General features: G+C 48.0%; 1 protein-coding gene across 5 annotated transcripts in view; it reads left to right on the top strand.

Moving 5' to 3' along the window:
* The window catches only part of ttll6 (tubulin tyrosine ligase-like family, member 6), a 39,251-nt gene extending 26,936 nt beyond the window's left edge, over nucleotides 1-12,315 (top strand). For 4 of the 5 annotated variants that reach the window (XM_030347475.1, XM_030347458.1, XM_030347467.1 and 1 more), the window contains 9 exons: nucleotides 3,648-3,836; nucleotides 5,360-5,513; nucleotides 5,818-5,964; nucleotides 7,895-7,996; nucleotides 8,336-8,764; nucleotides 8,907-8,979; nucleotides 9,093-9,226; nucleotides 9,506-9,615; nucleotides 11,695-12,315. In XM_030347475.1, the coding sequence (XP_030203335.1) occupies nucleotides 3,648-3,836; nucleotides 5,360-5,513; nucleotides 5,818-5,964; nucleotides 7,895-7,996; nucleotides 8,336-8,764; nucleotides 8,907-8,979; nucleotides 9,093-9,226; nucleotides 9,506-9,615; nucleotides 11,695-11,707 (1,351 nt within the window). In that variant the 3' untranslated portion in view covers nucleotides 11,708-12,315. The remainder of the gene's footprint in view (nucleotides 1-3,647; nucleotides 3,837-5,359; nucleotides 5,514-5,817; nucleotides 5,965-7,894; nucleotides 7,997-8,335; nucleotides 8,765-8,906; nucleotides 8,980-9,092; nucleotides 9,227-9,505; nucleotides 9,616-11,694) is intronic. The other variant, XM_030347484.1, reaches the window with a different exon arrangement.
* Nucleotides 12,316-17,861: the final 5,546 nt, after the last annotated feature.

Raw genomic sequence — 17,861 nt, 5'->3', positions numbered from 1 at the left:
AACTGTAAATTCTACCATCCTGTACTGTGCAGACACTCAAACGTCGGGTTTGTACTGTGCAGGGATGTATGTTTGCCCACCTGCAAACACGAAGAAATATGAATCAGATGCACTTCGACCACAGAGACAAGATCCAGCTAGACGCCAAGGAGGCGATCATCCCCGCCAGATGCCTCCGCCTACAAACAGGCAGCGGGCACTGAGTGCGAGCTCAAGACCACCCCTACTAGGGACATCATCAGTCCGAGAACCAAGATCTCGATGGCAGCAAGCTCCGCCTCTCACAGCTGCTGCTCCAGAAAGATGTGCAGAAGCAAATGCTATCGACACGTCTTTTTTTATCCCGACTCCCCCAGATCCTCGACCAGATGCGAGACCAGCAACAAGAGATGCAGATACAGCTGACGGAGATGAGGGCCGAACGCCAGCGACAAACCCTACCTGGACCCCCCCAGTGCCACCAACAGTTGTGGCAGTACCTTCTACCTCCCATCCCCCAAGAGCAGATCCCCATGCAAATGCCTCCCCCACCGACTCAGTACATGAGCTCCAACCCTATCCTGATGAATTCCCTCCTCCAGCAGGCAATGCAGGGCTACAACACAAACTTACCTACTCAAGTCTCTACATCCTAAACGGACAAGGCTTGTCCCCAAAGGCTACCAGCCAGAGCAGATGGAAGATTCCATTCATCTCCGACACCCTACTTAACTGTCCTGGTAGCTCAGTACCCTTCCTAGCAGCATCGGAATCTTGGCTCAAAAGCTACATCCACGATGCACAGGTTGCCATCCCACACTACCACATCCTAAGATGCGACAGAGCGTCCAGAACAGGGGGTGGCACCATGCTGTATGTCCACGACTCCCTCCTCACATCAAAAGTCCAGACCTTTGATGACGGTATCTGCCAGTCAGTTAAATGCGCTATTGAATCCATACACTACATAGTCGCATCTATCTACCGTCCTCCTACCGCAAGCCTCAAGAGCTTCTCCAAGATGATGACTAATCTCCAAACCTACCTTGATGATATCCAGAGTGAAGTCTCAACGATCTATACAACAGGCGACTTTAACTTCCCTAACATAGACTGGAAATCTATGCCGTATGCTATATCCCTCGGCGCTGACAGCGCTGCATCATGCGACCTACTCCTAGACTTCCTCTCCAGAAACTTCCTGTCACAGATTGTCGACTGTGGAACTCGCCTCGACAACGTGCTTGACCTCGTGATCACCAACGACACCAACAGCATCATAGAAGTGTCCTCATCAAAAACCTCTCTCTCTGACCACAAACTAGTAGAGGTCAGAATGGGATACGACGTCCTTGGTAGCACTAAGACCGCTCCTCCCAAGAAGTTTGAAAGATTCTCGTTCCACTCTCTCAACATCCACGAAGCAGACACAGAAGCCCTCAAAGATCAGATGGGAGATATAAACTGGGTGGAATTATACTCCCACTGCCCCAGGGATGACCAAGGAGCATCATTTGCAGAACTCATCAGGCTCACAGTGCTCCAGCTCTGCATTATACACTGCCCCCAGAAGAACCAGCCTCAGAATCAGACCAAAAGAAAACCTAGCCGTAACAGGTCATTACTCTACCGGAAAAGCTGCAAGATGAAAGCTTGCCTACAATGTCTGGAAACGCACCATCCAGCTTCTCCTGAAATCCAGAAGCTGAAGGACAACATCAGCCTTCTCCAGATTGACCTTCGTGATACGATCCTTGAAGAGCTCCATATCAGGGAGCAAAGGGCTGTCGATACCATCAAAACTAATCCGCGTTACTTCTACAGCTTTGCTAAGTGGTTTGCGAAAGCAAAGAGTAATATTGGGCCGCTGAAGGACAGTTCCAATACTCTGCGTCATCAACCCCAAGATATGGCAAACATCCTCCAGGAGCAGTTTTACTCTGCCTTCAGTGACCCAGACTCGCCGGACATCGAACAAACCATAATTACCCCTCAAGGTGAACCAGGTGCAACCATTGCTGACATCAACTTCACCAAAGAAGACATCGAGCTAGCGATTGATGAGGTCGACAACTACGCTGCCACAGGACATGAAGATATCCCGGCAAAGACCCTCAAGAGCTGCAAGCATGAGATCAGTGTTCCCTTGACCATACTCTGGAAATGGTCAATGAATACTGGAGAAATCCCCCAGGACCTCAAAACAGAGTATATTACCCCGATCTACAAGAAGGGAAATAAAACTGACCCAGCCAACTACAGGCCGATCTCCCTCACATCCCATGTCACAAAGATATTTGAGCGTGTGATTCAGGACCCAGTTGGTTGATTTTCTAGAGAGCAACAAACTGCTATCCAACATGGCTTCCGGAAGGGACGCAGCTGTCTGACCCAACTCCTGCAGCACTACGACAGCATCCTTCGCAACCTCAACGAAGGCTTCGAAACCGATGTGATATACCTCGACTTTCGCCAAAGCCTTCGACAAGGTGGATCACAACATCCTACTGCAGAAGCTTCACAACTACGGCATCCGAGGTAACCTCTACGAGTGGATCAAAGCCTTTCTCTCAAATAGGACTCAGACCGTGGTAGTCGACGGTCACCGCTCCGATCCTAAACCTGTTATCAGCGGTGTCCCACAGGGCTCGGAACTAGGACCGATCCTGTTTATCATATATATCAACGACCTCCACAAAGTTGTTAAGAACTGCGACCCTGGTAGTTTTGCAGATGACACCAAGATCCAGAGAAAAATCGACATCTCAGAGGAAGCAGAGATTGTCCAAGAAGACCTTGACAGCATAATTGAATGGTCCAAGAAGAACAACATGGTGCTACACCAGGACGCTGAAACTGCTATCCCTGCAGCGCAGAAGAGAGAGATATATGATCATTCATGTCTGGAAGATCCTCAACGAAACCACACCCAATGACATCGGGATGCAGTTCACCGACAATATGCGGCTTGGAAAATAGGTAAAAATTCCCGCCTTCAACAAGCATGCTCCTCCGTCCGCTGTGAGCCTATATGACTCCTCCTTTGCTGTCCATGCTGGGAAACTATGGAACATTCTCCCCCACTCCGTGACCTCAGCAACACAGCTATACATGTTCAAAATTCTGCTGGGAAAATTCCTCCATGAAATCCCGGACAAACCTCCTGTCAAGGGATACCATACAACGCAGAATAGGAACAGCATTATAGACTGGTGAAACCAGTCCGGTGGCCTGCAGTACGTCCGGCGGCCGTGTTGATCTCAACAGAAGCAATAAAAAATAAAAGAATATCATGGGCATCATTTTTAACGGTAAATGGTTTTGCCACCATTTGGGGGGCCGTGTTGTGGAGGGCCGTGTAGAAAGAGGTTTATTGGCCTTCCACTATGTGAGAACCACATGTTTTTTTCTTCTCTTAAAATCTCCATCCGAGATCTACTGTCTTTGCAACGTTTCTATAGTCAGTTCTCAATGCTCTTGTTGTCCTCATTGCTGACCACCACCAACACACTACACAACAAGGAACAGTTCTGCGTGTGTGTGTGTGTGTGTGTGTGTGTGTGTGTGTGTGTGTGTGTGTGTGTGTGTGTGTGTGTGTGTGTGTGTGTGTGTGTGTGTGTGTGTGTGTGTGTGTATGAAACTCTGTGTGTGTGTATGTGTGTGTGTAGCATGGAGGAGCAGGCTGTGGAGGACGCACAGCGGGAACAGAGGGTTCTTCGGTACGAGGACGGCCACCTGGGAGCCTACCGGAGGATCTTCCCCAGGGAAGGCGGTGACAAGTATGACAAGTACTTCCTGCACAGCTCCTCGCTGTTCCAGGAGACGGCTGCGTCCCGGGCCAGGGAGAAGTGTACCAGGTAGACACATCGCGCTGCAAATCACCTCAGCTCGGATGAGGATGGACACAACACTTGTAGTAGGGCTGCTCGTTTATGGAAAAAGTCATAATCACGATTATTTTGGTCAATATTGAAATCATGATTATTCAAAGCATTTTTTTTGAGTTTGAAATCTTAAACATTTAATCTGCGTTTTGTAACTGAGAACTTTGAAATTTGCCCTTAAAAATGACATCTGATGTTCAAATAGAAAAGGTTCAAATCGAAAATAATGTACAAATATGTATTATCTGTTCTGGATCCAGGAAGAAATATATATAGTTTCAACTTGATAATATTAGTTTGGAGATTGTTTGACTCAAAAATCAAAATCATGATTAAAGTTAGATTAATTGATCAGCCCTAACTTGTAGTATAGCACACTGATTTGCGATGAGTCGTGATCCCCAGTCACGAATCATGTGCTATACTGCAAGTAAAGTACGTGGTTCATGACGTGCGGATCCCCAATTCTCTCAGCTAGCCTATATTATTATTAATATTCCTCAACCCAACTTGGTTCTTCATGGTCTGGTCTCCGTATGTTTTGAAACACTGGCTTGGTAAAGCTGGCTCCTGATCTTGAGCTCAATTTGTGGAACTTTAGATAAATGTCAGTAGTGGGATTAAGCATCTTGCTCAAGTAACCCTACACATAGAATGCGGACATTGGGGAGCTAATAAAGTAGCTTTCGGCTCAGTCAACAACCCCAGCCAACTCACTATCCTACCCCTAACTGTTTATCACAAATATAATGTTTTTCAATGCTTGGTTTTGGACTAGCCGAGTGACTATTTGTAGAGTGCTTGAACGTTGCATGGCCACTTGGTGGGTGACAATGCCCTGATCTATGCTCTATCCATTGATTGTCCATGTGGGGGGAGGGATCGTGTTAGGGTTGTAGAACAGATGTTGTCCATCTCACTTTTATTTGCCTTTTATTCCATAGCTAGCAAAAAAGAAAACATGATTCAAACATGCATTTGGATAAATACATTAAATCCACCATCAATGTATTGCATTAGAAAGAGTTTGATTGGCAATGCAATTTGTAGAGTGCTTGGGAGTGCAGCAGCCCACACACAAACACAGACACACGTGCACGCATGCATGTACACACACACACACATGCATACACACACACACACACACACACTCTGCACATACGTATACAAAACACTTAGTTGCACACTTCTATTTTAATCTTTTTAATCAAAGCATTTTGCTTAATTGCTTTGCGTCTGTGTTGCTTGCTCCGACTGAATGTGCTGCATTGGCATTACCTCTGCATGAATGCCATCGTCAGTGTCTATAAAAATGTAGGCTCACGTCATAAAAAAAGAAATGGATTAGTCTCAATCTTTCTGCTGCTCCCGTTCCTCCGCCGTCCGCCCCGTGCTTTCATCTGACCTTCTTCTGCACCAACATCTCCAGGATCTCTGGCCATGCCTCTCTCTGTCTCACTATCTCTCTGTCTCCCCCCCACCCCCTCCCCCTCCAGGGAGCAGTTGCAGGAGCTGTATGAGAAGCAGCAGAGCAACCGAAACATCGCGGATCGCTGGCGGGGGCTGCAGGGGGAGTCGGCGGGGGAGAAGCGATGTAGGACCTCTCAGTCTTCCCTGGGTCCGGCCCCCCACCACACGAAAACTAACACGGTGCACGGATCTCCTTCTTTATGAGCTACTCTGTCGCTTCTGTCAGCCCCGGTCATGTCTAGCTCAACTACTACTTTAATGCGCATTGTCTGGGTTAGGGGTTTTATTCCCGCTCGGGCTGTGCCTACATTATAGACTGTCACAGCACTGTGAGATGCTTTGGTTAAATGCGGCAATGAAATGATATGTTTTTGTATATTTATTAATATTTTTGTGAATGGACTCTTTTCGCAATTGGTCCGCAAAGTCAACAGCGGGCTAATTCATACAATGTGTGTGTGTGTGTGTGTGTGTGGCACATTAGCATGCCGGGAGTACTCCACACTTGCTGCCGGCGTTGCCTGCGGCAACAGTCTGCTGGAGGAAAGAGGAAGTAGAGGAGGAGCAGAAGCGACTGCGGGAGTTACGGCTCCGTGAAAACCTAATAAGAAACCTCGGTGTGGCCAAACAGGTCAGCAGCAGTGCCGTACAAAGACAGGTTTTATGGTCGAGGCTGCGTCAGGCCAGCCGTGTAAGGGATAATGTATAGCGGGACATAAACCTTGAAGGGGTTTATGCCACATTAATGACCTGCTCGCTGTACATTATCCCGCTTATTACAAGGCTCCATACTAAATAAATCATTTGTTTGACACAAAATAGAACGACTACAATTTATTTTATTGATTTAAAAATGTATTGATTGCTTCCGCTAAGAAAACATTGTCCATTAGATACGTTTGGAAATGCCTCCGTAGCAACGGTCTGTTATACATAGCAGTGGTGATAACTATTTATTTGTCATGTGGTGTCTTTATCCATCCGACAACCATAGACTGTAAAAATGTAGAAGAAGGGTCCTTCATTGCTTACGATTTTTGAAAACAGAAGCACAAAACATTCACATATTTGCAAAATGAGGCCGTGAATTCCCCTCGCAGTACTCAATGGGAAAAATCAAATTCAATAACTTCCTTTCATCACTTATAAATTAAATAAAAACAAAATTAAACATGTATTTGCTATTTATGAAGCCTGAAACCGCATTTTTCCGGTTGACTTAGAACAGGGGTGTGTCTTTCAGCATCAAATCTTTGGCTTTTACAGGCCGTTAGAGGAACTTAGTGTTTTTCGCCCCTGCCAGGGCTTCACAAACAGGTGCTATCGGCTGCCGCTTGCCCCAAACATAACATTAAAGGTGACATATTATACCACCAGGTGTGAGTGTGGTTAGTCTTGAAAATCGGCCTCTTGTGACATCACAAGTGGGCATGTCCACCTAGATGTATGACGGATAGATGAGCAACATTTGCTACAGTCCACTGGGTAGGCTGGTAGATTGATCTATACAGCACACATCTAGATGGACATGCCCACTTGTGATGTCAGAAGAGGCAGATTTTAAAATGGCTTGTAACGGCTAATGCCCTGTTTACACCTACCCGATAGTGGGCCCCGATGGTGCCCGATGGCTAAATCAGCAGCTATCGTTATAACATCGGCAAATAGCGTGGTTGCATCGGGAAACACCGTTACTCTTCCCGGGAACATCGTTAGACAACGGGAAGAAACGGGAAGAAATGCTCAATGATCGGGCAACAACGGGCAACATCGGCAAAGAACAAACATGTTTGTTAATTTTGGGTCAATCGGGGTAGAATCGGTTACCAGGTGTTTCTATGGGCTAATCGGCTATAATCGGGAATAGAACGGGAGTATAACGTAAGACATCGCAAATCGTTCGGGAATTTTCCTGGGCACATCGGCTATATTCGTTAATCTTCCGCGCTTTATCGTGTTTTATCGTCTTTATATCGGCAACCTCAACACACGAAAGACCCTCGAGAACCCTAGACAAATAACGATTGTGAGTGACCAGATTGTGTTAAGGAAGACCCTCAATCTGCCACTTGTGTATAAATAGGGGGTGATGGATGGATGTCCTACTTTTATAATTACAGGGTACTTCGCCCATTTAGAACCGGCGTTTTATTATTATAAAATCGCTATTTTAATATAAATAAATATATAAATAAATATCAGTCTAAACCAGTCTCCCCTTTGCCTTCTCCCGAAATGACGCCAAACGCGTCATTTGACGTGTTTGGCGTCATTCGAAATGACGTCAAATGACGCCAAACGCACTTCGGGTGTCTCCCCTGGCATACATCGTTATGTTATCGTTATAACATCGGGTATGTGTAAATGCTACCCCGATAAATTGACCCGATCATACATTTTTAGCCCGATGTCACCCGAATCACCCCGACTTCCACATCGGTGGTCCATCGGCCATTAGCGGCCATTAGCGGGATGGTGTAAACGGGGCATAAGCACACTCAAACCTGGTGGTATAATACGTCACCTTTAATGTTGCTTACTTATGTGTTCATTTGTGGCAGTTGTACAACATGTTCCACGACGCGCCGTCATCCAAACAGGCCAACGCCCCGCTGTCCGTCCTGACCGAATCCCACCTGCTTCTCAGAAGGATGACCACCATGGTAGGACAACCAAGCGCCAAAGCATGGATGGAAATATTCATGAAGGGAATGAAATGGCGAAAAATAACACTTTCACACTCAATGTTGAGGTGGAAAGATGAGATGAAAGTCTGATGAGATCAACTAGCAAACCCCCCTTGAATAGAGCTATGATAGTGTAATTGAACTGTATTATACATATATGTCACTGATGCACACGTGTGTGAAAATAAACTTCACACACTAAAATACATGTTTTTGAGTTGCATGTGTGTTGTCTATGTTCCATTATTTTAATGCAAGAAACAAGAAAAACAAAATACGATTGTGTCTCTCCCTCTGTCTCTGTTTCCTCCCAAGCTGGAGCCCTTAAGATCTGATGGAAGGAGCTTTCAGATTGTGCCCACTCTGAGCATCAGTACTGAATGTGGGATGGACTTTGCCTCTCTGAACCCACCATCACATCCAATCTCCAACCATCTGCCCCTAAGCGGTTCCCCCAAGCGGTCCAAGCCCAAGTCTGAGCCAAGCCTTTATCATCGTCAGCAGCAGCACCATCCTCCCATCAGCACCGACCAGAACCCCCAGCCAGTCCCGCTAAACTCCCAGAACCCCCAGGGTCCGAACCAGGCCATGAGTGAGCCCCACATCAGAGCTCAGTTCCAACCCCACCCGTGGGCCCCCCAGCAGCTGTTCGGCCCAGACTCCCAGGGCCATGCCCAGCTCCGGGTTCCCACTCCAGGCCAGACTCACCCGGGAAAACCCCTAAGACCACAAGCCTCCGCCGCCGTAAGTGAAGGGAAGGGGAATAGGTTGGCGAGGGCCAGGTGCTTTTAGGTCTGCTAGAAGGTCAGAGGAAAGTAGGTCACATTCGGTGCCCAATTTGTTGTGATTGATTTCCTTTGACCCTTCAGGTTTTTGTTTGTTTCAGGCATTGCTTAACAGCTGTGTTGTACAGACCAGTGTAACCGTGAAGGCCAGCAAAAGACATGCCTCACTACCCAGTAAGTCTTACCTGTAGCCTAACCAAATATCCTAATCATGACCTCCCAGGGCTCCAGCTTATCTGTTTTCAGATCAGAGTCAAGCCCAGTATTGAAAACATTGTTCCCTGAAGATGCAATGCATCTCTCTCATCCTTCCTGTCCCATCACAGCCAGTGGGTCCTTCTGTAAACTAGGGTCCACGAAGAGCAACTTTGCAGTGCGAAGATCTCGTGGCCATACAAACTCATGGCACCCCTCTCAGCTGGTCAGTTTAGAACTATTGTTTTTATTCACGTGACTCATGATCGAGAAGCTGTTTGTTTGATAGCGGTGATAAGGATGATAATGCTGTATTGGGTTGTAATGGACATAAAAAAACGTAGATGACTCATATGCAACCAATCTTTTCTCATCAATAAGATGATAGAAATACAAACTGTTCATTAAGTAGTATTTTGAATGATTGAAATATTTTATATCTGTTATTGTACTCAGGTTAGACACAAATGTGACATCGAAAAAAATCGTCATTCTCCATCAACAGATATGTCCCACAGGCGTCTATAGCGACCTCCACATTGTGTCTGGTCCCGCCCCCATCAATAAACGACCCAGCCAATGTCCCATCAGGCACAGCGAGACCCCCAGATGTGGGTAAGTAGTGAGTTTGTGTGTGCACACATGCTATAAAGTGTTCCTCTATCCTCACTAGCAATATACTTTATAACAAGAACTCTTTAGTTCTGTTGAACTTTGACCATCTGTATAATTAACGGTCCATATTAATACTTAATTAAGAATCGATCTGAAAGCGTCTGGTGAGCATCCAGAATTTTTTGGTAAGAGAAGAGTCTTAAAGGTGACATATTGTACCACGAGGTGTGAGTGTGATTAGCCATTAGAAGCCGTTTGGTCTTCTGACATCACAAATGGGCGTGTCCACCTAGATGTGTGCTGGATAGAACAGTCTACCAGCCTACCTAGTGGATTGTAGCAAACGTTGCCCATCCATCCATCATACATCTAGGTGAGCAAGCCCACTTGTGATGTCAGAAGAGTCCGATTTTCAAGACGGCTTGTAACGGCTAATCACACTCACACCTGGTGGTATAATATGTCACCTTTACCCTGCGTTCACACCAAAAGATGCAAAAAGATGCCGCGCAGCACGATCCCATTCAAAGTGAATGTAGTGACGCGTAGCGGGTTTGCTGCCGGACCACTTGCTGCCGAGAAAACCGGCAGCAAGATTTGATTTGCGGCGCGGCAAGATTTGATTTGCAGCGCGTTCACGTATTTTGCGGCGCAACAAATGCTGCTCGAGTTGAAATATTTAAACTTTTCGGCAGCAAACGCGTGATGACAGCCAATCAGCTTTCAACAGCGTTGCCAAAGCTGTGTTTTGCGTCCCCTTCAAAGCTGCATCCATATATGCATGGCATGCCGAGCAGTCGATTTGTTACGATGGCCCATTGTTAACAGTAGGTAATGTGTTTACGTGGGTGAATAATTTAACTGTTTTGCACCACTTTACTATCTCTCTTGTATACCAATCCTATGGATGGATATGGATGGTAGGTGTGTGTGTGTGTGTGTGTGTGTGTGTGTGTGTGTGTGTGTGTGTGTGTGTGTGTGTGTGTGTGTGTGTGTGTGTGTGTCACTGAGCTGAGCCAAATGCCTGGCCAGGGGAGGAGAAACCTTTGCTGCGCCGCAAAACTTTTGCTGCGCCGCAAAACTTGATTTGCTGCGCCGCAAACAGTACCGGTTCTTTCAATACGCACACTACGCACGTTGCGTAGGGCCCCGCAAATGTATTATTTATAATAAAGGCCCGTGAACTGCGGGAGCAGCAGTCAGGTAAAGCCTTTAACTCTCCTCTCCTGGTGGGAGAGAGGGAGGGACAGTCCGTGTTAGACCTACAGGGCGGTGAGCCCTTGGGGATCCCCGGTCTCTGTGTGCGTCTTGCTAGCTTCTATAATTTTAGTTGTAGCCTTGTATAGTTACAACTGCACTTAACAAAATGGAAAGTAATGCATACATATTGACTAAGATTGAAGTTTGTTTGCTTGGATAGCCCACAGGCAAATATAGACGCACATACGATTTATTCTTGGTGAATAGATAAAACTCGTGAAATATTATGACAATGGTGCTAAATAATAAACACTTATTAATAGAGTGAGATCATACCGAGAAATATCAAACTGTTGCTTGAAGTATTGGTTTGATGTTTCGAGGTTAGTACGTTGTTTATTATGGCATTTTACTCTCCTTTCATTTTATAAAGACACTTTCGTTGTAGATCGAAAACATGTCGTTTTGTTAAGCTCAAGTCTTCTCACGACTCAATTTGTTTGCCTAGCAACCACTTCAACAGAAAACGGACAATATGGATCTGCTAAATAAAATGGATGAGTGGAAGCACTGGGTGTCAGGTGCGACGGTTGAAAATTTTGGGGGTTCAGTTAGGAGGGCCCCTTGGCAGAATTTTGCCTAGGGCCCCATGGAAGTCTGAACCGGCTCTGGCCGCAAAACTTCGGCGGCAACGCGTACGGGCAGCAAATGCATCTTTTGGTGTGAACGCAGGGTTAAAGGTAGGGTTAAAGCTGATATATGAACTTCAATTTGACTTGTTTAAAAGGCAGTGGAACAATATGTTTGTTAGCCTTTTACAGAGACAGATTTGTGTTGCTTTCAAAACTCAAATTTTTCGACCACCGTCCAAACCCCCAGCACCAAACGGTGATAACTCCCTGGTCCAATGCTCTGAGGCGCATGGACCAGCATTAGGAAGCAGTTCCAGAGACGCATCGCCCCCCCCCCCCCCCCCCCCCCCCGGAAGATGTCCCAAGGAGAGAGGGACTTTAAAAGAGCCAGAGAGAAGCAGGACAACACCAGACCAACTCCACACAGCAAAATATCTGCATTTTTATCATATTTTTATTCATTTTTATGTTTATATCTTGGTGGATTTATTAGACAAACATGTTTATTGTTATGTATGCTGGTGGGAAAATAAGTGCTTTAGTTTTAAATAGTTTCATTTTGTTATAAATGAATGAATTATTTTGTAATTATTATGGTATTACTGTGTAGTTGTTGTTGTTTTATATTGTTAGTCTTCTCCAACTCAGGAATGTGTCATTAGAATATCAGGAAATTTGCAACTGATTGATATTCCCCAGTGTTCTGTTGATCTTGCTTCCTGCTGTCAACAACAGGTTTGACCGAAGGATGCATTTAAGTAGTTCTCCTGCACTTTTATAGGCTTTCCTGTTTGGAGGGCTTGAATTGCTGTCTGTGGTCATCTTAGATATATAGAATACAAATAATAAAAGACCACGTACTGTTGTTTCTCAGTTACATGTCTATATCTTTCAATTAATTTTATTGTGAACGTTAGTTATGTCACAGACTAACTTATGTTACACATTATCTTATGGTCGCAACATGTCAGCAGAATATACCTGGAGAAACAAACCAGTTCTATTTCATGTAGGCTTCGCCGTCGAGGCTTCGCCTTATGGGCTTGTCCCGTGCGCGCACTGAAAAATTTCAACTATGCACCAATCAACTTGGGCACCGCCTACATTTCCCACGGCACCGTGTATATAAGGCGGCGCAAACCGCCGCCCATCCTCCCTTTTCTTTCAGCGATTTGTACTGATCAACGAAACCGAAGATATGACTTCCAAGATGACCGGTGGTAGCAGCGTGGGCGCTCAGCCAGATGGCTATAGGGTGGCGGCCGGACGGCGTGTTTACATAACCTTTGGTTCACCTGCTTCTAAGAAGCAGCGTCCCTTTGAGCGTCGTGGGTGGGCTGGAGACTCATTACACGAACCCGGAGATACGGACGCTTGTACTAGTTTCCTAGTTTCCCACATTATCCCCTCTACCTCCCTTCTACAGTCTGTGGAAGGTGAGGAGACGGGTCTGCGTGCTGTGGTTACAGGCAGCGGACAACGCATGGTCATGAGTGCTACGGCTACATGGCTCGTTGCCTGTTCAGCGGACACGAGCGCGGCGTCTAGACAGCTCGCTTTTTGTACAGCGACTAGCTCTGTAACGTCTACCACTCTCGCTGAGCCTCCTCCCTTTCATGGGATGCCCCCCTTGGTCCACACACTGTGTGGAGGCGGTAGGGGCCGAGGAATACTGGTTATTCCTGGACAGCGTTCCTCAGCTGTCAGCTCGTCCTCTCTCCGACCGCTATGCGTGTTGGCTAGAGCAGTGCGTTCTACCATCGTGGTTGGACAACACGTTGAGATGGGGTCATCCCATACAGTTCAAGCACTGTCCCCCACCCTTTATGGGGTTGGTGGAGACTAGGCTACGGAATACAGCGGCAATCACGGCTCTGGCAGCAGAGGCGGTCCGTCTCTTGGAGAAGGGGGCCATCACTGTTGTCCCCCCCCAGGAGTCACACCTAGGGTTTTACTCCCGCTACTGCCTGGTTTCCAAGAAGTCAGGGGAGATGAGACCTATTCTGGATCTTCGCGTGTCAACAGATTCGTTGCCGCGAGGAGATTCAGAATGCTCACTATCAGAGCGCTGCTCCGATGTGTGAGAGAGGGCGACTCGTTCACATCCCTGGATTTCAAGGATGCTTACTTCCACGTCCCTGTTCGGCAGGTGCACAGGAAGTTTCTCAGTTTTGCCTTCTTGGGGGTGGTGTACGAGTACCAGTGCCTGACATACGGCTACTCCCTGGCCTCGCGCACCTTCTCGAAGTGTGTGGAGACGGCGCTGGGACCGCTCAGGCATCAGGGAAAGAGATTTCTCTTCTACTTCGACGACCTACTTATTCTGAGCAACTCAGAGGAAAATGCGAGAAGGGAAACCATGACGGTGATAAACCATCTCTCTTTCCTGGGTTTTGCCATCAACTGGGAGAAGAGCTTCCCGCTCCCCGGCCGGCAGATAGTCTGCTTGGGGCTTTGCCTAGACTCAGCCGCCATGACAGCGATGCTCTCACCTCCTCGGCGAGACGCCATCCTGTTGGGGCTCTCCCGCTTTCGCATTCTCAGAAACGTGACCGCGCTGTCCACCATGCGCCTGTTAGGGCTGATGGCAGCCGCCCATCCCGTGGTTCCCCTGGGTCTGCTCTTTATGCGCAGACTCCAGCGGTGGTTTGCTCGCCAACGGTTGGACCCCGTGCGACACAAGCTCAGGGTGCTCCTCCTACCCTGTTCAGTGTCACCAGACCTGGAATATTGGGGAACCCCCCCCGCCCTTCTCAGGGGTGTTCCCCTGGGCAGAGTGACATCAAGGTCAAGGTCAAGGTTCAACTTTATTGTCCCCGTGGGGAAATTTGTCTTGGGCACAGTGCATCATTGCTTTCTTAACATACACAAGAGTACAACAGAACAAAAACACAACCACAGACACAAACACAATCAGACAAACCAACATTTTAACATCGAGAACATGGGGCTTGATAGACTTAAACTGCACCTTGCTGTATTACATAGAAATCGACAGTATGGGGATCAAGTGCAAGTGTTTATTTCACTAGAACTTATGGATAAAGTGCTATGTGCTAGAGTGCTTAGTTCTAAAGTGCTATGTGCTAAAGTGCTATGTGCTAAAGTACTATGTGCTAAAGTGCTAACCTATTTATTGCACATCATTCTATTGCACATTGTTCATCAGCTTAATGGAGGCTGGGACAAATGATAATTTAAGGTGGTTGGATTTGCATAGCGGCAGACGGAGTCTTCTCCCTGATGGCAGGGTTTCACGTCATATGTAGTGGTCTTCACGGACGCCTCGTTGACGGGTTGGGGAGGAACGTGCCTCTCTCACTCGGTGGGAGGCGAGTGGCGCACGCCCCCTACAGTCCACATAAATGTGCTGGAACTCGTCGCTGTGAGGAAAGTGCTGTTGCATTTCTTTCACCTGGTGCGTGGCCGCCACGTTCTGATCAGGACAGACAGTGTGTCGGCGGCGGCGTACATAAACAAACAGGGGGGAGTGCGCTCCTCTGCTCTCCACCAAAAGGCGGTCGAGCTCTGGCTTTGGGCTCATCAGTATCTCCTCAGTCTGAGAGCCCTGCATATTGCAGGCGCCCAGAACTTGGGGGCGGACCTCATGTCTCGCGGCGGTCCCCGCCGCGACCAGTGGCGGTTGCATCCCGACATTGTCAGACTGATCTGGCATAGGTTCGGGACGGCTCAGGTGGACCTGTTCGCGTGCACGGAGAACACACACTGCAGGTGGTGGTTCTCTCTCAACCCTCAGGATCTTCCCCCGTTGGGGGTGGATGCGTTGGCGCACACACCTTGGCCGCGGGTTTTCTTGTATGCGTTTCCTACGCTCCAGCTGATCCTTCCTCTTCTGGAACAGGTCAGACGGGAGAGATTGTCCCTAAAATATAGTGGCTCCGGATAACCGCTCAGCTTTGTGGTTTCCAGAGCTGGCGGCGCTCTCACGGACGGCGCCGTGGCCGGTACCTTTCAGACCGGATGTGCTTTCACAGGCCCATGGGACGGTGCACCACCCGCCCGATGTATCGGGATGGCTGTTGGTCTGGCTCTTGAGAGGTTGATCCTGCAGGGCAAAGGTTTGCCTGAAGCAGTTATCAACACTATCCAGGGTGCTCGTGCACCTTCTACTTCTTCCCTCTATGTGGCGAAGTGGTGCGCTTTCTCTGATTGGTCTGGCAGGAACCAAGCTGTCCCATCCTATTGCGAGGATGGGAAGCGTGCTTGCGTTTCTACAGCACTTATTGGAGAAGGGTTTGGCTTTTTCCACTATCAAGGTCTATGCGGCAGCTGTTTCGGCTGGCCATGCGGGCTGTGATGGTGGACCGATCTTTAGCCATCCACTGGTCAAGAGATTCTTGCGTGGGGCTAGACGGGTTAGGCCTGTTTCGCGTGTGCCTACACCACACTGGGATCTCCCCACCGTGTTGCGCGGGTTGTCCAGGGACCCTTTCGAGCCTCTGTCTCAGGCCCCTTTGGATGCCCTGTCCTTTAAAACTGTGCTCTTATTGGCTTTGGTTTCTGCCAAGCGGGCCTGTGAGCTGTCTGTCAGCCCGAGCTGCTTGTTGCTTAACGAGGACAGCTCCTTTGCGCTGCTCAGACCTAATTCTGCGTTCCTCCCTAACAACATTAATAGCTCTTTCCGGTTGAGAGATATTGTGCTTAAGGCTTTTCACCCCCGCCTCATTCTAGTGAGGCGGAGGCGGAGTTGCATCTCCTGTGCCCGGTGCGGGCGCTGGCTAGGTACGTGAAACGCTCTGGGTTCCGCTCCACACAACAGTTGTTTGTGTGTTATAGCGACGCTAGCAGGGGCCGCGCTCTCTCTAAACAGCGGTTTTCTTGCTGGATATGTGAGGGTGATTGATTAGCCTACGCTCGGCAGGGCTTAGCGCCACCATTAGGCGTTAAAGCTCACTCCACACAGTGTGTGGCCGCTTCAACAGCTCTACTCAGAGGCGTTCCGGTGGAAGACATTTGCACGGCTGCGTCTTTCTACATGTTAGACATGTCCAGGGGCTCACTCGGCAGCTCTGTGTTGGAGTCCGGTGCCCCTTCTACGGCTTAAGAATGAAGGCGAGTTATTTTAAGCGGCATCGTTGTAATTCCTATCGCCGGATGGCAAGTTGGACTTGACTGCCAGTATTTCTCTCCCGCCGTTTTCCAAATGGAAAGCGGTGTATAGGGGTTCCTATTGGCTCGCCGATTGACGAGTGGGTTTTTGTCTGCCGGTATGGCACTCCCGCCGTTTTTTAAATAAGAAACGGACGTGAGAAGCTCCTTATTGGAGAGTCGAACTCCGTAGCTCCGCCCCCGGTGGTAGTGGACCTAATGGAAGCCGTGTTGCTCTGGTTTTTCCCTTCTCTTTTCATGGATTCCATGAAGGACGGGCTGGGGCCTCGGGCCTCGGGCCCCAACCCGTCCGGAGGAATTTTATTAAGCTGTTGTGTTTTGCACATCCTCGACTTTTTTGAGTCTTATGTGGCCTGGTGACTTAAGTTTTCTTGACTGGGGTCCAGCAGGAGTACATTGATTGGGCTCCGCTCGCAGCTTCACCTTAGCCCATAAGGCGAAGCCTAGACAGCGTAGCATAGCCTACATGAAATAGAACAATAGTTATGATATTATAACTCTAGTTCTATGATTGTAGGCGTAGCCGTCTAGTTTCCCAGCTGCTGTACCCTCCAAATGCTGAAAGAATAGCGTGGAGGATGGGCGGCGGTTTGCGCCGACTTATATACACGGTGCCGTGGGAAATATGGGCGGTGCCCACGTTGATTGGTGCAGAGTTGAACATTTTCAGTGCGCGCAAGCACGCGCACGGGACAAGCCCACAAGGCGATGCCTAGACGGCTACGCCTACAATCATAGAACTAGAGTTATAATATCATAAATATCGATTGAGTTTGTTTTTCAAAATGTTCCAATGAAAAAAGGCTCCCTCAAAAGCCCCTCCCCCCAAAAAAGTGACTGGCTCACTAGCTTTAGCAATAGGCCTGCCTAGCTCTGTGTGAAGCTGCTAGCACACCGCCGCCCGGCAACCATCCTGATAACCGCCTCGCTACTTCAGATTGATGTGAAAGTGGAAGAACCAGAGACGTCGGAGAACCCGACGAAGTCGTTTTTGATTCATAATATCGTCTGTAGGCACACACAGCTTTTGGCCGTGATAATATGTATCATATGATATAGCCTAGATATCGATGTATCATATGATATTATTTAGATATAGAGCTCCAGGACTGTAACACAAGTGTTGTACACTTCCTTGTTATTTGGATAACCGTTCTGCTTTTGGTGTTATGGCGCACAACACGTCGGACTCTCGTCTCTGGTATTTCTACAACGAGTCTCGTAGTGGGGGTTATCTCAGGCCCCGTTCACACGCCGAAACGGGTGAAACCGTTACGGTTTCGA

Source organism: Gadus morhua, chromosome 2 (assembly GCF_902167405.1).
Source record: "Gadus morhua chromosome 2, gadMor3.0, whole genome shotgun sequence".
Classification (NCBI taxonomy): Eukaryota; Metazoa; Chordata; class Actinopteri; order Gadiformes; family Gadidae; genus Gadus; species Gadus morhua.
This window is presented reverse-complemented; position numbering and strand designations above follow the sequence as displayed.